Source organism: Melopsittacus undulatus, chromosome 9 (assembly GCF_012275295.1).
Source record: "Melopsittacus undulatus isolate bMelUnd1 chromosome 9, bMelUnd1.mat.Z, whole genome shotgun sequence".
NCBI lineage: Eukaryota > Metazoa > Chordata > Aves > Psittaciformes > Psittaculidae > Melopsittacus > Melopsittacus undulatus.
The window spans coordinates 19,772,073-19,799,567 of record NC_047535.1 but is presented as its reverse complement, the minus strand read 5'-3'; the positions used below and the strand labels follow the sequence as shown (position 1 = coordinate 19,799,567).

At 36.3% G+C, this 27,495-nt stretch overlaps 1 protein-coding gene across 1 annotated transcript in view; it reads right to left on the bottom strand.

The window, feature by feature from the left end:
• The window catches only part of WDR72 (WD repeat domain 72), a 110,277-nt gene extending 84,643 nt beyond the window's left edge, over nucleotides 1–25,634 (bottom strand). Inside the window, exons 1-13 of the mRNA XM_005145899.3 lie at nucleotides 25,572–25,634; nucleotides 16,857–17,018; nucleotides 15,707–15,813; nucleotides 12,566–12,644; nucleotides 9,458–9,632; nucleotides 8,874–8,950; nucleotides 7,422–7,541; nucleotides 5,454–5,599; nucleotides 5,003–5,099; nucleotides 3,596–3,737; nucleotides 2,895–3,137; nucleotides 2,126–2,346; nucleotides 593–788 (exon numbers count right to left, since the gene is read on the bottom strand). Coding sequence (XP_005145956.1) covers nucleotides 593–788; nucleotides 2,126–2,346; nucleotides 2,895–3,137; nucleotides 3,596–3,737; nucleotides 5,003–5,099; nucleotides 5,454–5,599; nucleotides 7,422–7,541; nucleotides 8,874–8,950; nucleotides 9,458–9,632; nucleotides 12,566–12,644; nucleotides 15,707–15,813; nucleotides 16,857–17,009 — 1,756 coding nt within the window. The 5' untranslated portion in view covers nucleotides 17,010–17,018; nucleotides 25,572–25,634. The remainder of the gene's footprint in view (nucleotides 1–592; nucleotides 789–2,125; nucleotides 2,347–2,894; nucleotides 3,138–3,595; nucleotides 3,738–5,002; nucleotides 5,100–5,453; nucleotides 5,600–7,421; nucleotides 7,542–8,873; nucleotides 8,951–9,457; nucleotides 9,633–12,565; nucleotides 12,645–15,706; nucleotides 15,814–16,856; nucleotides 17,019–25,571) is intronic.
• Nucleotides 25,635–27,495: the final 1,861 nt, after the last annotated feature.

Here is a 27,495-nt window from a genome sequence, read left to right as displayed (position 1 = left end):
TGGAGACACTGCATTGTAATGTCTAGTACCTTCACAGCTCCTAGCAATTCTATCTGTCAAAGTTTAACTACATTTATTACCCATATGAATCAGCATTACACTCTCAAATCACCTGGGAATCTACAGTTTAACCTGCAACACACAGCTTTAGTTTTCCTGACTACATAGTTGTGAGCTTTGCAATTATCTTCCCCGATTAACTGATTATCAACTAACTTCCAAGGTTTCTCAGATTATGATTTTGCAAACGAAAGCAGAACTTTGCCTTCTCACTTGGGATTGTTAGGACTAAAACTTAAATTCTAATAACTAAAGAATGCAACATTTCATTTACAGCTGTTAGAAATCTTCTCAATTCATTGTTATGGCAGTTAATCACCTGATTGTCAGGATCTGACTTTAGCTTGTATTGCATTTTATTAATGACATATCTCAAACCATACAAGGATTTTATTTTTTGCTTGTTTATATAAATAAACTAATATATTCAATGGGGTGGATTTCTGCTTTGGACTTTCATAAATTAGGTTTGTATAACACCACATGACAAACAAAACTTCAGGAAAGTAAACAAAAAAATCCATGGTTTTACCTGTTTCAATTTCCCAAATATAAACCGAATCGTCCTCACATCCAACAATTAGAAGATTTTCAACAGGGTCAAATTTTATCTTCTTCACAGGAAACTGATGCTTTCTGGCATGTAAGAGACATACTCTCTTCTGAAGGTGTAGAATTGCCACAGAGTGATCACTGCACACACAACACACTATACCATGATCTTTTAACTGCAAAATAGAAAGAGCTTCAGTTTCAACACTAATCAGTCACAACCACATCATTTTAACAAGCTTCATGCAAGTCACCCAGTGATTTGCTTCCCAGAACATACAGGCTGAAATAAAACATATTCTAAAATGAGTATCTCTAACTTGTTTTTAACAGGCTAAATGTACAACTGATCTCCTGACAGGAAAACATACAATCTCCCCTTTTTTCAATTAAAAAGAACTGAAACACTTGATTCATAATACTTTGCCTATCAAAGCAGCGAGTATATAACCAAATGTACAGTAGCAGTTCTAGAAGAAAAGGTATTAAAAAGTGACCTTTAACCAAGCTACTGTTCATGTAACAAAACTATGTCATGTCTTTTCACACAAAAGCCAAGAATAATGTATTTCTAATGAAAAATTGGGTATGTCACACCACATGGATCTGATTCTGCAAAGCCTTCCTTTCCATATGTGTAATTTTTGGTGACATGCAAAGGAATTTTCTTTATGGGGATGAATCTTTCTGTAGGGTAAATTGAAACACCACCCAAGCAGGCATTAAATCCTACTTAGATTTCGGGAAAAAAAAAGAAAAAAAAAAGGTTAAAAAAAGCCTTACAAATATTAAGAAATTACATCATTGCAAAACATCTCATACACTATTTAATATTGTCATGTAAGTGAACTCTGAGTCAACCTTAAGTATCAAATATGATTTCACAGGCTCTCCAAGAGGAAAAAGATGAAATCTCTATCCCATGGAATACAACAGGGACAGGATTTGTTCCGCAAATTTTCATACTACATTCACTACAATAAATCTAACATTTTATTACAAATTTCACTTAAAATATAAAAGATTATTCTGAATCTCATAAACCACAAACAATATATATGCAAAGGACCACAAGGATGTGTCCAGAACCAAAATTAACCATACACATTTAGATTAAAATACTATTGGTCCAAATCTTTCCTTATTATGTTCTAACCCCTAGCCTTACTGATTACACTTTTAAACTTCAGAAGTTAGGACATAATCAGATTAACATGTAGACTGATAATCATGATATTAAGAACAGCGACTAGAATGTAAAGAGCCTCAATTTAACATGTCACACATTTGGGATCATTTTTCTTAATCACTGAAGTTAAACTCATAAGAAATCAACCCCCTGAAATTAAAAGCAACTTTCAAACAAGATAATTAATGAAATATAAATTAGGGATAGACTGCCCAAGGATAAAAGTATTGCCAGATGGTTTTTAACCTTACATACACACACATATCTAGAGATACTTTTTTTTGTTTGATTTTTTTAGACATAATTTATTATGCTTTTACTTACTTTATAGTTTTCTGGAGATCGCAAAAGCTCTGTCACTGGACCAGCTTGCAGACTAAATTGGTGTAAGATGCCTCCAGTAAATATATCCCAGCAGATCACAACAGAATCCTGGCCCCCTGATAACAGCCAGCTTGGATCAAATCTTACTGATTTATCATATGGATAAAGTAAACAAGTGACTCTGCTACTGTGACCATTCAGAACCTTGTAAGGTACATTATCTGAAACAAGGTGGTACATAAATTATTTCTGCTCTTTAAGAATAGGAGTTCTATATTTTATAGTACATTTCATAAAACGTCAGGAGACTCAAAAGACTAAATACAACAATTCTTTACATGGGATCAAAGAATTTCAAACATGTTCTTAAAATAAGGAAAACAGCCTGCACTTGGAGCTTTATTACTCAGTTGTACCCTTTTTATTCCTTCAGTAGAAGGATCTTTTAGAGGGGTAAAGGACAAAGATATCATGATATAGGCAGTAGTTGCTCCATATCTCACTTCCAGGTGACTCCACCCCCACTCAATCTCTAGAGCCATTCTAGGACTCCTAACAGAGCAAAGCACCTTAGTACTACTAAGCTGTGATCTAATAGATCAGTTAAAGGGGAAAGGAACATTTTCATCTTTCATTTTTCTCATTCAACCCCTGACCATCACCCCTATTTTTCAGAGGATTTTTACAGGGTTCACTGGAGGGGATGTCAGAATTAGGCAGTCACCTGTGCTTGATTAAGATTAATTCAAACAAAATTCTTAAAACTTACCTTTCAAAGATGTGTTCTCTAAAAGTCTTGCTCTTGCAGTGTTTAAACCCAGAGTTACAAAAATTTTCCCATTTTCACATCCACACACAAGCTTATCGAGACTGGGTATGTATACAGAGGAACTGACAACTGCACTTTCGATTCCATCTTTAGATGCACAAAGATGATCAATAATGCCCTCTGACTTTGAATGCTGTTTACCAAAATTATCCTGAAGACTCCATGTTGCTGTAATTGGGATCTCTAGAGGGTGTGGGAAGTAAGTCAGGGATTTATTTTTTTTATTCAAACCAAAATAAAAATCCAACCAAAGCAAAATATTTTTTTTGTCTATCACTTCCCTCAACTTATCCTTCCTGCAGCCTAGGGATAGAAAGTCAGTAGGTGCTATTCCAACACCAGATTACACCTCACAAAGCCCCTTCCTTTTATACCTCCCTATGAAGAACAGTAAGAAAGAGCAACTACGTATATTTTCATGACACTTGATACAGAATCATTTATGGTCTGACTTTTTCTGTTCTGTGAAGAATTCTTAGATGCCCATCTTTGTTAGTGTTTTGCTGCTTCTAACTCCAGGCAATGAATAAATGTGTCTCACTTCTCAGTGTGGAAGTATTTTCATGAAAATTTAAGTTTTAATGAAAACTGATTTAAAGACACAGTTAAAATAGGGTATGAAGGGCAAAGAATTGTCAAACCTTTTGGAGAACCATCAGATGTTGACATGGGGACATCAGGAACATGCCACAAAGTGATCCTTCCTGAAGCTTCACCAGAAAAAAGAACCTTATAGAAAGGCTCCTTTCTTTCATTCATGAAGCCCATAACAAAAGAAAAACTCTGCCAAAAGAAACAGTAAATCAATACACTGATACAAAGGAAAAAATGTGGATACCAGGCATGTACATTGGATGCGAATGCTTAGCTTTGTGTTGTGGAGCTGTCATGGAACACCAAATCAGGGTCCTTTTTGCACTAAAGTAAACTGGGAGACGTGCGCAGGAGGACAGAGACTCCACAGAAAAAAAAAAAAAGCAGATCTTTTATGGTAAATGATGTAGATGAAAGGTCATCAGTACAAACTATTTTGTTCCACACATCACATTTCCTTCATGTAGACACAGCATAACTCTGCTCCAAGGAAGTTTATCAACATCCCCATATGATGGATATATCTTACACCATTGAAATTTGTGTGTAAATTATACACTAAGCAATTCTACTGTAATGTGGTTAGGTTTATAACTTAATGAAGATCAAAACTGATCATGACAGGCAGTTTTGTTGTCTCAAATCTGCTATAAAAATTATTCAGATAGGTAAATATAAAAGCAGAAATATCAGAGAAGGGCAGGTGAGATTATTTTAAAAATGCATATGCTTTGGGGGAAGCATGTATGAGCTTCCTAACAGCACCCTAACCCTATTATTTGCTAAACCATGTGTTGTGGCTATTTCTTTTCCCTCACAATATCTGACCTTTTGGAATCCTTCAGCAGTTATCCTATCTGATTTTAGATCACAGCATTTGGGGAAAAAGCTGAATGGTCTGTGCTATTGTCCTTCAACTGAAAATTAAATCTGTCGGGCTTTGCAAGAGTATGAAACAAAAATGCTTTCTAAGAGCCGGTATTTGTCAACAGAAACAAAGAATGCTAGAAAACCTCACATAAGTATGTATTTGACAGTGTTTCTAGTCAGGTACCCTTGCATACCTTGAGAAACTGTTTAAAGACATGCTTGAGATCTCATGTAAATACACAAGCTAATACAACTACAAGCAGGAATTAAAGCCACATCTTCCAACAATTATTATTTCTTAAACACTACTAGCAATACAACTAAAAATTACTTCAATCAGCCTTTCTATAGCTGAAAAGGCAGGATTTTTTTTCCTCCCTGGAAAAAGCACACATTGCCAAGAATTAAGAAAAAAATGCTATTAGTTTGTAAGTGAAAAGATAAAAAAAGGAATAAGTCCTATGAAGACACTGAATAAAACAATAAAATCTGTCAATGAACTCATTTTTTAGGGACCACTCAGGTAACTGCAAACAAATAATGACTGAACTTTTGAAGCTTACTCTAAACATTTGTCAATTTACCTTTTTTTCGTTCACATCAGTAAAGCAGAGTAAATGAGGATAAACAGTTTCTTTCAGCACCTTCCCATCAGCAGGATATATGCTTTTAGAAAGCCCACTTCATTATTCGAGGAAAAAAAAAAAGAAAAGAAAGTAATATATTTTAGAAAGCAGAACAGCAACATCCAAGATTCACAAGTTCAATTAAAAGTTACCGAATAAGTAATTACAAGCGACTTTTTGAAATCACAGCACCAGCTGTCCAAGTTCTACATGGCTAATCTTATTCCTATGTCCCCTGCTGTGTCAAACAAAGAATGAGGGCTGTCAAACTCAGGGTAAATCTTTGAGTGCCAAAGTGGTTTTGTTCTGGTTTTTGATCATTTGCAGCATGCAGAGATTTTCCATAATAAACCTCCCAAAGTTCATCTTGTACCTGAACTTTTTGTGTGAATTTCCCATCTGAGCCCACCTGTTCAGCAGCTGGTAGATGTAACTGTGACCATCTTCTGTCCAGATGATAAGTCTGTAAGCTGCTAGTACTTCTCCACCAGCAAAGCACTGACCACTTCTACAGAACTCAGTACAAAGCAAGGAGAAATCACAGTAATCATACACCTAAGCTCAGAAAAGAAATAAACCAACCAAACAAACAAACAAATAAACATTAGACATTCATTTAAATTCAACCTGGTTTGACGCAATGGGTAAGAAGTTAAACTTGACTCTTTGTAGTCTGACTTTTTCAAAACCAAAGCAGTTTTCATACTTGAAACTGCTGCAAAATCAGAATCAAGCCTTACACTTCTGAAATAAAATGACATCAGAAAAAAAGAAAAAAAACCCAAAAAACCATCATTAAAGCCTTCTGTTATAGTAGGAGATTTTTGGATGGGGTTTACTTCTTTGCCTTGAATTTATTAATATTTACTGGACTATTAATTTCTTAGAGAGAAGTAGGTAATGAATTTAGCACAAACATGACATTCAAGACTAATAGAAGCTATAAATGCTTCTATGTTCTTGAAAAGAGGAACTGCTGGCATAACCACAGCACATATCTTAAAGAGATTCTTTTCTTCTTTGGGAGCAACAGAGATTTTTCTTTTTCACAAATTAATTGAAAGCAAAGAACATAATCCCCTTTGCTTACATGAATTCTTCCATTTCTAGAGCTGGTAAAATGTTACAACTTGTCTACTTCCTCTGACCTTCCCATTTTAAGATGAAACAGGAAATGACTAGGGCAATCCAAGATATTGTCTGCTTGTTCACATTCCTAGTGGCCTCATAGAGAAAGTAGTCACAGACATATTTCATTAATTTATTCCAGCAGTGAGAGGAACTAGGACTCCTATAAATTATTCATAGCTTAGTTCTAGTCTTTATGTAATTCCTAGTTAATTTGCTTTATATTTTCATTACTATAGAAGTGGGTTAAGGAACCACTCTAAACACATATTAATGTCTCCTATGCTTACATACCTTTCTAATTAAAGAGTAAGATCATCTTAATCTTTTAAAGCTGTAAATGCATTGAAATGTATAAGTTGAAAATCCAGCATTACTTATGTACCTGTAACATTACCTTAAGCTTAAAATGTGTAGTGGAAATAGCACAAGAAACATGTACCCCTTGTGGAAAAAGCATTATAGAAATTAATAGAAATCAATGCATGTTACACAGATTTTTCCATGAAACCCCTATCCACTGTATACATGGAATTTCTTTATAAATGCTTCTGTACAGACTTGTTAAATATCCCGAGTCCCAAGGATGCCCTACAAATGTATTATTCAAAGTTGAGGCAGGTGTATGTGGAATTTCCACCACCCCCCAACAGGAGTGGTTGGATCAGCCAGATGTTACACTAATAGCTCAGGATTATTTTTAAATCTTGGAAAAAGAAACAGTAATTTTAAAATAAATTTCAGTTTCACTAAAATTTTAAGTAAATCAGTAAAAGTTTCAGCAACTACATAATGCATTTATTTTCTTACAGCTATAAGAAAAAGATACATTCTGGGGCACTTAGTTTTGCTGGAATATGTTAGTGGAATCCAGGCTATTGGTCCTGGTGGAACAAAGGCCCCTGGTCACTGAGAACTCACAGACCGTGATTACTTCTGTCAAACTTACAACAGTTTTTGTGCACCTTTGTCTCCTTTTTAAACGCACTGCGAACAGGACTGTAACACCCAGTGCTCTAAAATTGACTAATAACATAATCCCCTTTCTACCCAATGTTGAGCTTCAAAAACAGACATACATATATAAAACAATAAACTATCTCTGTCAGGCAGTTAGGATAGCAGAGAATGGATGATAATTAGTGAACAATTTAAGCTGAGAAAAACAAGTATCTGCATATAGAAATTACATTAGCTTTTCAAAGTTATTAGTAAAATTTAAAAGCAAGTATAATGCTCAATAATGTACCTGCCAGCATGTGGAGGACACAAGAAGAAGAAGCCTTTCTGTGTATGTACAAAACCGTACTGCTTGACAATTTATACAGTCCAGAGATTTTGATTCCTTCTCACACACACTTTGTCTCTCCTTTACAGCACAGAGGAAGAAAGCCATAAGATTTATTCTAGGTTTTTGATCTTTTATTTTTAAAATAGAAACAAGCCATTTAAAATAACTTTATTATCAAGACCATGGTGCTCAAAATTATTATATTTGAATTATTTTTATTAATTATAGATGAAATCACTGAAAATTAAAGTTTTCTGCCTTGAAAGATATCAACAGTATTTAAATCTCTCAAAAAGAGGTATGCTAGTCATGGAATTATGGCTATCAAGCTGCAAACTATTCTTATTACCCCTTACAGCTCCAAGTAAATACAGCAATACTTACTCAAATACAGCACTTTAAAATATAAAGTAGCTGGATTGTTACTAACTCTGCACCCCTCCCTCCACAAAAGAAGGCCCCAGGCAGTAAAGGGATGACACCATACCATATATGCATCTCTGGTGTGTATGTAACCTGTTGTTAAGGTCCTCAATTTCTACAGTGTGACAGTATTTTTTACCCTAATAATGTTTCAAAGGCCCCTCCCAAAACTTTGCAGATAAACAAAAAATGCATCACAAAAGCACTAGTATGGTATCAAACTTGACAGTCTGAGAAGCTTGATTCTACCCATTAACAAGTAGCGCTATGGTATGCTCTTCAGTTTGTCAAGTAAGGCAGTAATTTATTATGGATGCTCAGAGAAGACTGTTGACATTTCACCATTTCTGTTGATGATTCATAGTGCCTCACTGTAATACTGAAGTCCCCTTGTGAATATAGCTCTGGGTCTAATTCAAACACAAAACATTGTATTCCAATTCTAACATTTGTGCATGTCAAGTGACAGCTGCTGAGAATATTAACACAGAAAAGAATAAGCGAGTTTGAAGATGGAGAAATAGGACACTTGACACAGCAAGTCTTTTCCAAGTGAAGACAGCATTGTCAAATGCAGACAGAGGAAAACAAAGTCTAAAAGACCATTTTGAAAAAAGCAAGGAGGGTGAAAAGGGAGTACTAGGGCCAATTTTGAAGAGCTTTGAATTTAAAGGAGTGAAGCAGTTCAGAAAAAGAAGTGACATCAAGACAGCAGGGAAGTATTACAACTTCAGCATTGTGGAATATGGAAAGACAAGAAGCTTAGGCAAAAGACTGCAGTTGTCAAGGCAAATGCTGTCCAACAGCCCAAATAATTTTAAAAATGCAAGGGTGTGTTTTCAGAATTTTGTTATAAAAATCATCTAATTCTGTTTAATACATATCCAGAAAATTCTGATTTATCTTCTGCTCCAAGACATTCTTAACTTCAGATTACTAACATATTTATGTTTTCAGATTGCTGTTTCACACCTCATACAAACTGACCTGTATGCTATGTAAAGATGAAGATAGGTCCCAGACTTTAAGAGTTCCAGTTACAGACACTGCAACCAATGAGTCTTCTGTGAAGAAGTAACAGTGAGATAGTCAACTTGGAATCAAGTTCAAGCAGTGTCTAATACTAAAACAAAACCTTGGCACAGACACTGACATTTCATACTGCTCTAAAACATGGATTCTGCAGGACACTTCAGATTAAGTATTTCCACAAAAATAACTAATAGTAGATAAAAATACAGAACATGCAAGCAAACAGTGAATATTAATTTTGTCCAATCAGATATATTTTAATAGAAGGCAAAGAATAGTGGGTTTGTGTCCTTTATTTTCCTGATATTACACATTTGTATATAAAACCAATAAATGAGTTGCTTATAATCAGTGTAGAGGCTGCTCATTTTTCTCTTTGAGAAGCATTTAAATAAAATATAACCAATATTAGGAGTATTAAAAATACCTTCTCAGGTGCTGTCAATGAAATAATGGCTTTGTAAAACATGATTGGATATTAAATCAGGTAGGACTGTGCTATCTATATATTTTATCACAAATAGATCTAGAACACATACCTTGAATTCTTGCAGAGTGTACAATACACATACAATTTACCCAATCAGAAGACTGAGATGATGACAAAGTGTGAAGAACATCCAAACTCTTAGCATCAATAATAAGAACATCTTGATATTCTCCACAACAAAGAAGCCAGCCTTCACCTGTCATTCGGAATGAGCAATGGTAATACTGTACAAGTGGAAAGAAGAGAATCAGCATACAGAACTAGAAATGTGCACATATTTTTCCAGTTAAGCATGTCATACTTTAAATTATAATCAACACTCGTAGCATTTACTAAGAGTCTACTGCATATGTGAGACTATATAAAATCTTCCTAGCAACACAAGCATTTCACATATTCAGCTGTATGCCTACACTAAATCATTATAATGTAAGAGGTGTTTTGGACTGAAAGCAGATCTTAAATATTAGGATTTTTTTAAGCAATCAAGCTGCTACTTTACATTATATACTGCTAAATACTTTGGGACTTGTTTCTGGGCAAATATTTGATAAAAATCTAGTTAAATACAAAGATGAAAAAAGTCAAGTGAAAATGCAGAAGATGCATAATTATTTTTGTCATAATGAATTTTCGATTATTTTCTTAGGAAGAATTTCTATTCCACAAGATATTATTCATCTTGACATTAAATGCCTTAGTGTTAAGATTCAATCCTTCTCAACAACCACAAAGAAAAGGAAGAGACACATAACAAAGTACCAAGGAACAGAGATGACAGCAGTGCAGACCAACTATGAAGACTCCTTTTCTGCTCGGTGCTTTGTATGTTTGCATTTTATGTAATATCCATCCATATTTCTTCTCATAATTGCTATGAATGCCTAAGCAGCCACCTCAAATGGAATTTACAAGTCAATACTATCCTTAAAGGGAACAACTATGTAATCAGAGGAAAACATCAGACAGACTCACAACACTGTACATTCAAGTTCTCTGTACATTCATGTTCTGCTTTAAAAATAATTCTTGGTTTATCAGTTAAGTAATTGAAGTCTGAAAACAAAAGCAGCATGAATAACTGGGAATAGGATAAGTACTACAACAGATATTATGAATGATCAGAGGCAGAGGTGCTTAGCAGTAGGAACAACTTGTAATTACTGTTCCTCTTAAATTAGGCTTGTACTGGAATATCTGTATTGTCAGTTAGTCCTCTGAGAAAATCCCACACTGATTAAGACCCAAAACGGTTAAGAGTTGACCCTGGTGTTAAACTTCATTTCAAACAGCAAATATTCAGTTTGCACTGCTTGACATCTGCCATTTATAGCTGAATCATCTACACCAAACAAAAGTAACCTACTAAACCAGACAGGCTCATTTAATTAAAACCTACTAAAACACCAACAAAAAATAAAGCAACAATTTGAAACAGTGATACTATCAAAATCTGTGTGCACTAAGCCTCCCAGACAACAACATTATGTAGGAAATTGTACTCTTTCAGCTACTATTGCGCCACAAGCAACAATTTCCCATGGAATAGCAGGAAAAAAAAGAAACCTAGAAAAACAACCCACAAGAAAAAAAACACACCCCCACCAAAAGAAACTCCAAAATCCATTATAAATGTCTGAACTTCGCATTTTAAAAATAGTTTCTCCTCCTAGAAACATCTATTCCTTTTCTTAAAGAAGTTTTCCTGTTAGGTGTTCCTATTTTCCTTTAGCCATCTTTCCCAAGTTATAGAACTAAGATCTTTATCTAGCCAAAATTAAGTTTAGCTCACAACTAATAGAGAAGTAACAGTTTTCTAAAAGTATTTGCTACTCCTACTTGAAGGGTAAGAACAAAGATTCTGCCTCTAATCTCCACAAAAATGCAGATTGTCAGATAATCACCCAGGCCAGGTCTGTCTAGTTCGAAGCAGAACTCTGCCATAACTTTAACTATTGAAATATAATTAAGCAATACCACAAAGCAGATCATACTACACCTCTATTATGATTGACATATTTTATGTGTGTGTATACATACATGTAAAAAGATTATATAAGCTTATACACAAAAATTATTGAAGAATAAATTATCTTAATTTTTATGTTTATACACACATCTATATGTGAAAATACATTAATAAATTATTTTCTATAACTTTTATTTGGTAATTTACCCAAGCTTTTTCTCTTCCCTTCATTGCTAACAACTATGCTCAAATTCATCATGTCAACCAAAAGAGTGTCATGAAAAACAATGTTTCTTCTTGAAACTTTAAAAAATTTCAGTTATGAATTTGGCCATAGTCTACATCTCTTAAGTTCTCAGATTTCCACCATTTGGAGGCTTAGTTCTACCCTAGATTTCCCCACTGAAGACAGACAAGCATTTTAAGTAACCCAGAAGTCCTGAGCTGCTCTTCTACTAATAAATCCAGAAATAAGCCCCCTCTCCAAATCAAACACATACATTCTGCACTCCTTAACCATATACATGCGTATTTCAAACACAGCCTCAACAGTCCAACATCTAGATACAGTTCAAAGCACGGACTTGAAATTACATGAAGTAACATTGAAAGTAATTTGAGCTCTGAAACTAAAGGTTCTGTCTCAAGCTGTACAATGAATGAAAGCATATTTTTGGAAGTAGGGAAGCACAGTCTTTTGGAGGTAGCAAGTCAGCCATCAAAACCCTTCAAACATTTAAGAAAAAGATCTCCAACATACTGTCTCACAATGTTTGGCTAAATTGCTTGTACTTCTAAAATATGCCATCAAAATCTAATATAACATTTGAAGTTTCAATGCAATTTAAACAGAGGACAAGAGTAAAGATTAAGACAGTTTCACTTTGCTACCCAATGCCCAAACTTTGCACAAAGTTAATTGATACTGCATTCCAAACATTTGAAGCTTAAAAAGAATCAGTTTGATTTAAGGAGTTCAGAGAAACATAAAAGTCTGAGCTCTTTACTTAGGAGGAAGTCAAAAAAGGAAATGTAACAGATCAAACCTACTTACATAGAGAAAATTTCCTCCTATTAAATATATTATGAGCTATACCTATAAAATTGTATGTTTCTGAAAAAATATCACATTTATTAAGCAAAATTGCTCTTGAACAGAGAAAGCCCATGAAAAGTTGCTGTACTTACATGGATTGCTGTATGCCTATAAGGAAGCTTTGCGTTCTCAATGCACTGTCCACTAGTGACATTCCAAACACACATCTCCCTGCCAAAGATAACTTCATATTATTCTCTGCCATTTTTACTCAATTGGCTGGAATAATTCTGTGCCACCAAGTTGTTCTTTTGTGCTGTACTTAAGTGCAGTATGGTCCTTTATGTGGCTTTTTGTTACAGATTAGTGGGTAAGAAAATGTAGTCATTAGTAGGAGGTGACATACAGTATCTGTCTTTTTGTTTTGGTAATTACATCCTGCTGCCTTGCAACAAACCTGACTTTAAGGCCAACTCTAGTCTACAACAAATTGTAGGTATACTGCCATTACGGATCGTCAACATGTCACTGTAACTATCTGTCGCTGGAACTATATCCTCCTGAAAATGATTCATTTCACTGGACTTAAACCACACTTCTTGAAAGACATAATGCATCTTCTGCAGCATTAGACTTCAGCTCCTGAGAGGAACCGCAACTTCTGTTAAAAAGAAACAGTGCCATCATGAGGCTATTCCTGGAATGTGTTAGCGGTACAACAGCACTTGCGTCTTGACAACCTAAATGCATGTGCAACATTCTAGCTATACTGTTACATTAATGTTTGAAAAAGACAAATCAGCCAGGCTTCCTCATCTAGACGTTATTCAATATGCTGTGAGACTACAGTACAACAGAAACAGTGAAATTAAATTTTGCAAATAAGGTTATATGAGGTATGTTGTCATAGTTCAGCAATGTTAAACTTCAATGCTTTTAGATTTTATTTGGACAGCAAGCATTATTTCTACAGTTGAAAATAATTTTACGATTTCTGAAATTATATCCTATGCATGAGTACCTAAAGAACATCAGGGAAAAGACTTTATTATATTAGAAATTCTACTTAGTGTTTTACATTTTAATCCACACACTTTCACATTTTATGATCTAAAAACATTAACTTCCAGTTTTCAACTGAGCAAAAGCAGTAAAAATCTACAAAGCATCACCATAATTCTTAGTGCAACATCAGCTTCAGTAGAACAAAATTCATCATTTAAACAGAATGCTTATGCTCTTTGTTAAAGATTAAGGCAGTGAATTTTTCATCAGAACAATAAAATTTATTGCTTTAGCTATATTACTGTGATATATACATGCAAACATACACAAATGAGACCCAAATATCAATTTTGCATTTTGTACTATAAGGAATGAGTGATACCATATGTTGATAAACCTGTCCTACAGCATATGCCAAATGCATAGTGAGACCTAAATGCAAAGTGAGACCTTCTGAATCACAATGAATTGATTTATAGATCTCCATACAAAAACTACAGAAATACTGTTCAGTACTCATCCTTCTGGGACAAGACAGTTATACGAACACTTGAGATTCTGAAGTGGGATGGCAGGAGAGCATCATCTCCTATACAGTTTTTTCCACCCTCAACACAAGGTTAAAAATGGCAGGCGTAAATGACTCAAGGCCAGCTTGGACAGAGCCTTGGTGACCTGGTTTAGTGTGAGGTGTCCTTGCCCATGGAAGGCGGGTAGGAACTAGATGATCTTAAGGTCCTTTCCAACCCTAACTATTCTATGATTCACAAGCCAGAAAATGCTCTTTCCTGAAGACAAGGCTCCCTATTTGTAATTATCTCAACTTCACATCACATCCTTCCAGGGATTAGTGATGGATGATTTGCCCTTCTGTAATACAGCTGAAAAGTCAGCAGTTATTTGGTAAAAGTGAACATTTAAAGGGGCCAGAAGACTGTTCAGTCCCACATGCACACATTATAAGCAAATCTGATGATCCCTTCAGAGGCAGAACCTTTTGGAAGTGAACATCTGTGCTGTATATCTATAGAAAAAAATATCATTTTTTTCTTCACACTTTTCACCAGAGCTTTTTGGAAATACAGTATCTTTTCTCACAGTATGACCTGGAAACAGTACTACAGTAACAGAACTTTACAATTAAGATGAAAAATAGTTTTGCCTCTGAGCCCTTGAGTAGAGTTGAAGTAGGCCAGTACAAAACCAGTTTTGTAGACTTCTCACCCTCCATTCTGCACATCACAACCAGAATTGTTTACCGCTATCTGCCCAGTGGGGCAGTCTAACCTTTGGAGATTAAGAAGCCTGAACCAGTCTGCTTAAATTATCCCTTTCTTGTATACTTATGATTGAGAGTATCAGGCCAAGAACTTAGCAGCTGGAAAGTATAAACCCCTCAGTGAGAAAGCAGTAGCCTTAAAATGCTAGAAGGTGTAGCTTGAAGAAGGGCAATTGACAGGAGCTCTTCATCTGAAAAGGTTTTAACAGAGCTGTTAATTGGAAAAGAGGGACCCAAAATGAGAGAACATCATTAAGCAGCAGATAGATTTTTTTGAGGAAAGCCTTTAAGGAAATAAGAAGCTAGCTCTAACTACTTTCCACAGCTGTAATCCTGAGCAGATGGGTTACAGAACCCAGCTGAAAAGATTACCAAATATTCAGAGAGGGAAAAAAAGTCTTGCATGCTAACTTAGCAGAACTGCATAAATTTTTTTGAGTGACGTGATGAGCCAATCACAACAAACACAGGAGAAAAGCTGCAAGATCAGCCTTATAAAAGGATATACTCCAAAACAGCAAGTCAGATTGAAACAAAGGCAAGCAATATATATATGCCTTTTATTCAAGGGCAGTTGTTTACATGCTTCTATATGTACTCAATGAGCAAGCACAACCTGTATCAGAGTACATTAACCTCTTTTACTTATTCAGTTCTTAAGAGTGAACTTGGGAAGGAACAGAAAGAAGCACCATAGTATTAAAAAGCTTCTGAATCTGCTGCTTCCCTCCAATAGCCCATTATTCTCCATTTGAATGGGGCCTAGCTAACTCTCTGAACAATTCATTTTCCCGACTACTAACTGGATACCTGAATCTGCCAAACCTTTTTGTCATCCAAGAGATGAGCTCTTACTTAGACCATTGTATATAGGCAACACAATCATTATCCTAAGTAGCTGATATCCTTTCCATATCACAGAAGTGGATTAAAAACCTTCTGCCAAATGCAGCATCTGCCATGCATTTCATCATTTAAGAAATGAATAATTGAAGACTTAGTTACCTACCCATTTTCAGTAGCACTTACTACATATGGTTGTTTCTCAAACTCTCTTGCTTTTGCCAAACAAGTTACAGAAGCAGTATGGCCGAAGAGAATTTCTTTAGATGAAATCTAGGAGAATAATACAATGGTTTAACAGAATACTTTCAATTTAATCAAAGAAGATATAAACGCAAGAGAATACTACTTGGAGATGCCATTATTCATGAGTAATTCTCAATCTGCTTTGTTGTGGTTTTCAATCATATTTCTGGAATACACAAAGATACAAATGGATTATGCAGTTTGTGTGAAGTTCTTCACTTCCTGAAAAATTCAGAGTATCACATATTGTAAAACAAACGATAGGCAGAATATCTCTGCCCTTCACCCTACAACACACAGCAAAATTGTCAGAGTGAAGGAGACAACCGATACAGCAAAGCTCTTAAGAATGGGTTTCATACAACATGTTTAGTAATCCTTTTGATTAGCTTCACTGCATGCAAAGATCTTAATAAAAAAGGGTAGCCCCATAAAAGTGCAAACTAAAGTTTCAGGATATTTGGGAGCACAAACAGGACAGCCAAATGCAAAAAGAATAGAACCATAGTCCTAGGAACACAGAATAAAAAAATGGATTTGCTTTGACTTTGTTACATCCTCAGGAAAATAAATATAAAATAAGCAAAGCAATACCAATGATATGCTAGGGGCTTTGCATCTTAATTACACTGCAAATACATATTTCATCTTGTTCCATCTTTCTACAATTTTTTTCCAGTGCTAAACCTGGCAGAAAGCTCTGGTTTTATAAATAGATTTTTTTTTCTTAAATGACAAGCCATGCTCTGCACCTGATTAAAAAAAGGTTTAAAAGATAGGAATGGTGACATTCATATATGTTTACTTGTTGCCATCACTCACTTTTTATCATACGCCATTTCAAATTATAATCCACAGGTCACAATAAGACATGAAATTTTTTCCAAAGTCTGCAAATAACTGATTGCTTATTTAGGCATTTCAACAGTTTTTGCTTCATGAACTACCTATAACAGATATCACATTATCTTTAAAACTTAATCTAAGTGCAAGTCTGGATAATCCCATTCTTAATAAAAGATAAACTCCACTGTGTCCATTTGACAGACTGTAGCAAAGGAGACACAAACCTTTAATTCTGATGAAAGATCCCAGAAACATATTTGCCCTTCTTGACTTCCTGTAATTATAGTCTGCTGGTCATCTGTAATCATAATAGCAGTGATACTATGAGAGGGAGCTACTTTCCCCCACACTGCCACAGCCTGTACTGATACCTTCATAGTCAGCACCTGAAAACAAAAACAAGTCACAATGATTAAGAAACATGAAAATCAAGGAAAAAAAATAAAACTTAATGCAAGTAAATCAACATCCAAAAAAGGAGAGCTACAAAATACTTATTGCTGCAAAAGAGTTAATGAGGTATTGAAGCATTTTCTACCTGCTGCCAGCATCACACAAACACTTTAACACAGCTATGTGCTAATAACTTACATATGCAAAGTAGCTACATACCACTATTTTAAACTGAGGCATTACTAAATAAGACCAGAGACACCAGGAACTAGTACTTTCACAATACTGAAATATCAGCAACAGAAATCATGTGCTACCCCACACAACCTGGCTTAGCTCTGATGGGCCCATGTCACAGTCATCTTAATTTTGGTTGGTGGAACACGTACCATGCCTTCCCTATTCCCCGCAACCAGCAGTGCCGCTCCTTCTCAGCAACAAATTACCAAAGCATGCAGATGGCACAGGAAGAGGATGTCAATAAAGAGTCTGCAGTTTCTATAAGGATAAGGGAAAAGAAAGAGGTAATAGGCATGGAGGAGCAGGTGGTGGGTCAGGGACTAAGAGAAAAAAAGTGAGGCCCAGGGCAGCAAAGCACTATTTCCTCATCATTCAATAGAATCTCCTAGAGAAAAGCCACAGAAGAAAGGTGGAGGCAGAGCTGCAAGCTGAGGAATAGGGAGAACAGACTCTTTCTGCTGCTCAACTCATGAGTCTTGTGAGGAAAACAAACAAACAAACCAACCACCAAACAAACAAAAAGAAAAACCAAACACCATGTAATAGATTTCAGCCATTATGGCAAAAATTTGATTTAATAGAATTGTCCAAAATGACTACCAATCATTAGTTACCAATCATGTGTAACTCAGTTATTCCCAAGCATGAGCTAACAAGAAACAAATGTTAAACCCTTCAGATGCACCATTGCCTAGGGTCACTTAAATACTTGTTACTCTTCTCAAAATATTGTATATATGTCAGCTACTTGTTATCCAAACAGCATAATACTATTTAAGAGATACCTCAGAACCCCCACTAACTAAAATACACCTTTCAGAGAAGGTGTGCTCCTATTTATCCTGAAGAAAGGGGGCACAAGGGAGTCCTTAGCACATCCTTAGCAAAAATATATTTAAAACAAAACAGGTGCCAGAACAGTGCAGCTGGGAACCATCAGACAAGAGACATGACAGTAAAGCTGAAATCTTAGGAGAGGAGGCAGGAAATGCATGGCAGCAGGTAACAGCCAGCCAAAGGAAGTAATCTAGTGCCATGAAAAGCAGTTCCTGTGATAATTCAGAAAAGACCACAGGATAGAAACAAAGCACAGAAGCAGCTTTTAAGCTTTGTTGTTTGTTTTTTTTTTTTTAAAAAAAAAACAACACAAAAACCAACAACAAAAAAACCCCAACTGTAATACAAACCATTACTAAATCTAGTATGGTAGCAGCTAAAAGCAGAAACACAGACAAGAAGTATATCTGTTATTCCTAATAAAAGACTTAAATAACACAGAACTGGAGGAATGGTCTTGCTTTCTGACAAGTACACAAGACAAAGGGCTCAGCTCCTGAGAAAAAGGGCTGAGAAGACTGGTATGGCAGGCCATCAAGGTCCTGTCATACAACCTCAGCCAGAACATCGAAGGCAGAGAAAGAAGGGTCTAAGAGAAAATTAATTGAAATCAGCAGTTTATTAGGCTAAATCACATTTAGTTTCATTTTAAGGGTCTTTGTGGGTATCACACAAAATCCTGACATGTTATTGATCTCAGCTTTGAAATCTGACTTATTACAGAAGTTATTTTTTAAATCTCTCGTCACATGAAGTATTATGCTTACTGGTGAACACTGACATCCTTTTCCAGTTTATGTCCTGAAATTGAAGTGGTTCTAGCTAAACTCTAGTGATATGCTTTCAAGTATCAGCTAAGCAAAGAAAACTCAATTTCTTACAAAATATCTTACAAAATGGTGGTTGCCCAGTTAACAGTTTGATGGGCTAAATCCCGAGTCTTTCAAATGCGTTTCCTTGCATATCATGTAGTAATTTATACTTGTGCCATGGAAGTGTTCAATTAGTGTAAAACACTGTAAAACAGCAGAATTCAAATTTGTACTAAACTGAATATAAACTCATAAATTACATTTTCTCGTAAAAGCAGCATAGATTCAAGATCAATATTCTTAGCAGAAGGCCTACCGCTGAGAAAGTGATGAGTAATAGAACTCAGACAACCAAGAGAAGTTAAAAACTAAAATTGGTAGAATTCACTAATGTATAGATGATCTATTTGCACACATTTTAGATATCCATGAGTGTCATATTAAAAAACAGCTACTAAAATATTGGTTATACATTTCAGTCTAATTCTCTTTTAAGACAAATAGAAAACAGAAGGTATGTGAACTTCCGTGTTAATATAACAGCCAACTTCTTTCCTCTTGCTCCCTTGTTAACTTCTCTTTTGGATTAAGGTATTTTGATGCACAAGTACTTTGCATTAACGTTTTGATTTTAAGAACACTCTGACTTTCCTAGAAACACCACACACTCACATGCAGATATCCACATTCTGTCTGATGATACTTACCTTTATCAAAGCTATTTAGTAATACTGATGGAACCTAGAGCAAACTTTTTTAAATAAAATCAACAGATATTTATCACACTGTTCCTTTAAGAAAAAATATTGCTTCCACAAAGTCAAACATTGCCCAAGGCATATCTGAGCTGCATGTTGCTTATCAGCACAAATTCTTCCAGCTCTGCACACTCAAGCATGTCTGATTAGCAGTATTAACCCCTCATTCAACTTCAAATCCAGTTTCTCAGTCCTGCTCCCCATTTCTCTCTGCTTAGAACCTAACAAACTTCTTTTTGACCTGCCCTTACGACCACACTGCTAAAAACTCTTGACTAAAAACAAAACCCCTGTTCCGAGTTAAAATCATGCCAATTCATCCCACCACTAACTTGTGCCATCCTGTCTCTACTTCTACAAGCACCTTTCACTCTAAAATCACACCACAAAATGCCTTAATTTGGAAAATTATTCCAGTTTGCACAGCTTCATGGACTTTGTCTGTACTACTTCAGCAACTCTGGACCATTTGTCCAGTGTTAAATTTTCATTCAGAAGGCTGAGTATACCACCTTTTATTCTACAGAGGCTGTGAGGTATTTTGAAGGGGCCAGAGCACAGGAGGTCTGACCTTGAATGCCCTTCTAAGCACATAAGTAATGCAAGCGGTTTTCCTCATCATTCAACTGTTTTCAGTGGGACTGGTCACATTTATTGACAGAGAAAATACCCTGATTTTTAAAAATGAATTAAGAATACACCAGTTCTCACATAGATAAAGGTTCTTAAAACTAGGAACTGAACTTCCCAGAAGCTTCATCTCAAACAGTTCACATCATAAAGCAGTGGCTGTGACAAAAACCTCCTCCTCTAAGCTACAGCCCATAACAGAAGCTACCAAATTGGAATTTATAGTTCATTTACAGTAGAAGAGACTTCATAAAACAAAAAGTCACTCTACAGGCAACAGTCAATCTGCCAATAAACTTTTCTATGTTTATATTCATACTTATTTCATGCTTCAATACAATATAAGTTTTCTCAAAATCAGTTTGTCCAGGTCAATGTGTGGCAATCAGTGCAGGCACAAAAAAAGGTGCAGAAATTGGTTTACAGTCCCAAAAATATTAAGAGATTAGCAGCATTTAACTGTTTGTATTGGGTTAAAAGTACAAATAATTAAAAACACGCCAATAAAAAGACAGATGGGCCAAAGTGATTAAAACAATTATTGACAGTTTTAGGAGAACAGTATGTGTCTTCTTAGTCTAGCAAAATTGTATTGGTCCAGGCTTCAATGTTCTTGATGGCCATGTAAAATCAGAAATTTCCTCCATTCACATCTCTTTTAGATTCATCATTGTAGTAAAGTGTTTACAAACTAAATTTTAGGCAGAGCCTAGTAGGTATTCATGACAAATTCAAAAGGTTCATTTGTTTGTAACCAATTTCATTCTCCTATTCCTGTCTATTGTTTGGCTTTATCTGACATACTTGCTCTTACCAACTATATAAGAAAATACAGGTTTTATCGCTATTTTTGTACTGTTAATAAAAAGCTAATTAGTTGCCTAAAATAGCTTTGACTTGCAGTCTACTAATGTTTACTGCTTTCATAACTTTCTCAATTTACTTTATGATGTAGATGTTGCACTCTCTTTAAATATACAATATTTTTCCTGATTATCAGAGAGATCTTTCCCTAACTAAAATTATTCACCCATTGTTCACAATATATAGCAAATCCATCTAAGAGGCATAAATCATATATTGCATTAACAAAATACTTGGTAAAAGTATCTAAAGTACAAAATCTGAAGACAGAGAGATGACAAAGTGCTGTCTTTGTAAGCCTGCAGATGTACCACATCCATGGTCCTGACGCAGGTCACAGACCTACTGTCTATATAAGTTACTATTCAGAAATCCATTGCATCCATGAATCTGAAAATACAGGTCAACAGTACTTTGCAATTTGTGAAGCAGCAAGGTAGGTGCACACCTGCAGTGGAATAAATTAGAAAAGATAAATGCTGAGAAAGATTCTTCAAAGAGAAACTGAAATAGAATGGAGATACAGGGCTACAGGGCAGATGGCAGGATGTGCAATGCAGGAAAAGGTAAAAGGTATATGAGGCTAGGTAAGTGAAGAGAGAATGACAACCAAAGAAACGGTATTGAAGACAGCAAGACAAGACAACGGTAAAGGACATTTGAAATAATTAATGGGAAAAAGTAAAACCTAGAAAGATAATTAAGATATCTTTAAAAGGTAATTAAATGCTAGTTTGCATTTAGCACATCACATAAGGGAACTAATAATTGCCTCCTTTAAGACACAGAGTCTGCTCTCTAGGTACAGCAGCAAAAATATTTCTGTAGTTCAAATTTTTTTGCTAACATACCTAACCAGATAGCAGGCAAGAAGTAAAATACTCCAAACAACACTTTTATCCTATGGCTTACTTCCTTGTGTTTTAATACATCCTACCAGAACACTCAGAACTCCACACCTTTTTCCATTCTATTTTCTTTTTTACAGCTCTACCCTGAGACACTCCCTGCCTGCCTACCACTGTGGTACCTGTTTAAGTTAATGGAACATCCCTGGAGACTGTCAGGGTTACAGCATAACCTGCCCAAGGTCTCACTGCTGAGTGACATCCAGATACCTCTCGGGGTGCAAATGTACTGCAGTCCAAGGGAGCAAGAGGCTGGGACCAGGAATCAATACAACCCATTTTAACTAGCAAGAACCACCTAGTAATACCTTGTTTGTATTTCTTGAACGAGTGACACAAGAAACACTTATTTCATTCCACACAATAATTCACCACAATCAGAAAGAGCACAGTAAGGGCAACACCATCTCCCAGCTGCTGATTACATCAAAGGTTTGCAGCACAAATTCAATTTTATGATGTTAATCTCAGCCTGCCACTCAGAAATTTTCTCTGAGGGATATGATTTTTCTCTGGATTTCATTTTAAGAATGATTTTCTTCTTCTACAATCAATAAAGATATGTTTTCATCAAAAGACTCTATCTTGGCAGAATTCAATTGACCATCTCAAAACCTTTTGGTGACACAATATTAATTAAAATAGTTTATGTTACACCTAAGCTGGAAAATGGAGCAGTGAAAACTCAGCATACTTGGGCATAGGACAGTCCTAAGGTACAATAGAAAAAATTTTCACCTCCTTGAAGTTATCATTTTACCCCATTAACTGGTCATTATTTTAAGCTAGAAAAGTGTAATAGGATGCTCATTTGCTAAGTAGAAAAAAAAAATGAAGATGTGTGTAAAACTAGAAATTCCTCCTTTTTTTCCACTGTTATTAAAGGCTTCTGCAACAACCATGATAGAATAGCTGTTTAAACATGTTAAAAATTGATACATGTGAGCTAGCTAACTTGGTTTTAGATCACATATATCAAGGATACTGCATATATTCAAAGTTCATGTGGAAAAAGTCTTCCAAGTGCTTGCAGCCATAAAAGACGTCTTTAAAGAAAGAACAAACACATTAAAGAAAAAGAAAACACACTTGTTTTTACTATCTGAAATTTTATGTCTGAATGTTTTATGAAGTACAAACATAGTTATCTACAGGAACAAGATGCTGCTTAAGCACTACACAGAACTATATATATGTGAATTATTTGCCACTTCCAAATCCTTAAGCATACAAAACAACATCACTTAAGTCATCTTCAGTGGACTGATATGCAAATTATGAAATGTTTTACTGAAGCAGAGCTTTAATCAGGTCTTAGGAAATTCACCCATCAGTTCTTAAAGGAAAGTACAGATGACAGAAAAGGGCCATCAGTTTCTGCAGAAAGCAAGTTTTGATTTCAACAAAACTGAATCTTACTGATTTAAAGACAGGTTTTCACCTTACATATATTAAGTTACCAAACTTTATTGAGAGTAAGTTTTTCTATTTGAGAAAGTGCTGCTTCCTTATGCCTGTGACGAGACAGCTCCTTACTTTTTCTTAATTATAAATTGTCTTCTGAGCAGACACATATCATGCCCTTTAAAAGATTCAATGATCGTAAAATCATCCCGCATGAATCAAAGGGTATATTAAGAGGGGGTACTAAGGGGGTGCCAACTTCAAGTTTATGGCTCACATAACTTGGCAAGTCTAGAGAGTAATAAACTTTAAGCCTGTGTCAAGACTTCCCACAAATGTGAGTAAAAGTCATTAATGTAATCCACAGGAACTTTGATGAAGTTTCATTTTTACTAAACATCACAGAATCTGTAATGAATTAGCCATAATTAATTCTATAGAATTCATTTGTATTTACACTACTGCAACAGAAGATATAAAACCTGGTAAAGTCAAGACATATGAAATTTAAAAAAAAAAACCCAACTTACGAAAATGTCAAACTAAGAGACAGTGAATATGCATCAAAGCTCAAAGTCACTCATTTTGTCTTCCTTAGGTGACCTTGAACTCATTTAAGATAAAAAACCCCACTGATCAGAGAGGTGATGTTTTTGGTTCAGCTGCACTGTACTCAGGAATGTTTAAATAACAAATAAATTGGAACCAGATGCTGGAAATAAAACAACTGAAACATTTCCTCAGCCTTTGGGTATTGGACAGTGATGTAACATTCACTAACCACTGGAGTAGTTAATTGCATCATAATGAGGATTTCCAAACTCTGACAAGAACTCCTTATTTTTCCACTTTGTACTTTGAACACTCCTGATTACGGAACAGGCCTCTCCACAGAGTTCTTCACTATGGGGCATGCACCTGTTTAGTGTAAACAACTTTGAAAGATTTATTATATGTACACAAACAGATCTGTTTAAGAGACACTGTCTATTATGAAGCAGAATCAAAGTCCATACCTGATTCAACGTATTGCAATGCATGGATTGGAGTTGTAACTACAATAAAATTCTAATTTTAACACTGAAACAAATTTAATGAGAAAAACCTGCTCTTGTGTAACCAATCCTACCACCTGACACAAACCTTTTGAGCAGAACTGGCTAACCACAAAGTCATTTCTGCAATGCGTTCCCAAAACATCACAGTTCTGTACCAGTGGCATTTCTGATACCCTAAAATCTCATGATACTTTAAGAAAATACTGCGACTGCTCCTAGCAGTAACTAGGGAAGTGATTGTGACAGAACCACCACAGGGCTCCAAGTGAGTGCTGGGTAATTCCATTGAGCAAGTCTCAAAAGAAATTTCTAACTGAACTCTTTTTAAGAGAAAACAGAACTGCTATGGAATAAACATAAATTTATTTCTACTTCAAGGCTTTGCACCTCCTCAAAAGGCATCACTAAAATAACACAGAAGCATTTTCCCCTTTCAGTGAGCTAGTATTTTGAGCTCTGCTATGTCCTCATATTACTTTCTCGAAGAAGTCCATTGAACAAGTATACTCCAAGACAACTGTCAGAACATATGTATATGTATAATATTTGTATAGTGATACATATATATCACTAGATGATGTCAGAAAGCTAAGTTCAGACATCCAACATCATATGTCAAACCTGAAACATAATGAAACTATACAGCTGATACTAAACGTACAGGGGACGAAACAGAACTCCCAGAAACTTGGCTGCCGTGGGCCCGAGTAAAGAGAACAAACTCCGCACCACACAAAAAGGCTTTCACCCCAGCGGAGGAGCTCTGCAGTACCCGATGCTACCGCTGCTCTCGACCAAGAAAACCCAAGCACATCCCTCAGTTACTTTCCTAAGGCAGTCGAGGTAGTGGAGACTCGCGCCCACAGACCCCTGCCCGGACGCGCAGTCCCAAAAAGCGGTCCGAGGCTCCGCACTGAGGCTCAACCCCGCTGCCGGCGGGCCGGGGAGACCAACACCGGGCGGGGAGAAGGACCGGCGGGGGAGACAGCTGACAGAAACCGTGCTGAGCAACAAGGCCGCGGCACAACCCCTTACCTGCAGCGGCTGCAGGCACTGCCAGTGGGAACGGACCGGTCGGCAGCAGCGAGAGCGCTGAGAACAGAGGAAGAGGACTGCAGCGGGACAGGTTTTATCCCGCTCGGGAGCGGCTACACCCAGCCCAGCCCAGCCCAGCCCTGCCCTGCCCTGCTCCCGCCCCGGCCGCGAGGCGCCTGTCGAGCCTCGGTCTCTGCGCGGCGAGAGGAGTAAGGACAGCATGTGCTGCCCACAGTCCCGTCAGCGCCCGCCGAGAGCAGCCGCTCCGGGGCTCGCTTTCTGCTTCGGCGGCTCAGAGCGGAAAGCGAGAGGAAAGAAAGACTAAAGTAATAACCTGTGAGGTGGTGCCTGGGCTGCTGCCGCCTTACCCACCGGCTCGTCCGCGGTCCCTTGCGGCTCAGCAGACCCGTGTGTGGGCCGGCCTGTTCGTTAGAAAGTACTCCTTGCTCCGTTATGAGGTGCAAGAAACTTCTTAGGTGTCCGCCCTCCTTTAGATGCAGAGAAAAGAGCATTTCTGTCGGCCGTAGGAGCAGCTGCAGGTGGTGTCGGTTCTGCACGTCTCCGGTCAGGTGCTCTGTTTCTCAGCAGCTCCAGGTTTGAGGACAATAAAAGGTGAGCTGCGTGCTTCATGGTGTGAGGGTTTCAGCTTCAGGTGTTTCTTTTCATAAATGCTAAGTTCCAGTGAGTTAATGTAGTGAGGAGGAGAAATGCGATGTTTAGTTGTTGTTGGTGTGTTTCTTTTTTCTTAAAAGGTCAATTTCAGAGAAGCTATGGTCTGTGGAAAGAGACCATTATGAGGAGCCAAGTTGAGCAGTTCTGTGCCTGTGGGCTCATCTTAATGAAATTGTGTTGAAGTAATTATAGTTTGCATCTATGGACTGCATTTTAGAGGTAAGTGTATGTAATAAAAAAGAATTGTAAAGTTAGTAATGTTTTGAAATGTTTCTCACCAGGTTCTGGTTTTTATTTGGTTCAGCAGGTCATTACTCGCAATAAACATGAGACTACTTAAGCTGCTTCACCTAATGAATGATTTAATGAAATTTTATAAACCCTGGAAACAGAACCTTAATGGAGATGGTGGTGTTTAGTAAGATAGTATTAGGCTAAGTGAAAAGCCCTGGAATATACTATTTTATATGAAAATTTAGATGTAGCTTTCCCCTAGGCTTCTGGGCATTTTAGTAATATTTTAGTTGAAGACAAAATGAGATGACACAACATAGTTTAAAAGCCATAATATTATTTTCCTCAGGGAAGATGGGTACTGGCACTTGAAAATCAATAGTGGTAATTGGAATTTCAGTTAAAGATTTTGTAGTTAAAAATGCTTATCAAGAAAGTGAAATAATTGTATGAGAAGAGGTAACCTAATGGACAAACTGGATATTGGTTGTGCTTTATGCCACATGATATGAATTGTGGATTCTGCCTGTAAACCTAAATAAGTTATTTCAACAGCTTCTCCTTAGTTGTCAATATATGAAGGTTTCCAGTTGCATACGCTTTAGCATGATTTAACACAAAGGGAGGCTACTGCAAAGACCTTAATTACATCTTATGTTCAGAGAGGGTCATGAAACTGATTTCTACTTTGCCTTCCAACACTATTTTTTTTATCTTGGTAAAATAAATTATTCCGTAAAAGCAGTGCACATATTAATATTATTTAATGTATTTGCAGACGCGCAACAGAAATAGTGGTTATGAAAGCTGTATGTACCATATATACTAATTATATTTCCAGATATTAAGAGCTATCTCCCAAAATCACATTTTATTTCATTCTCAATCTTTAAAATATGAAGCATTGTGTTTAAAGATATACAGTTTTTCAAGTGTTATAAATGATAAAGTTTTTAATGTAAGGTGGATGTGGTAGCATCCCAAGCTATATGTTAGCTTTGTTTTGTTTTGTTTTAAA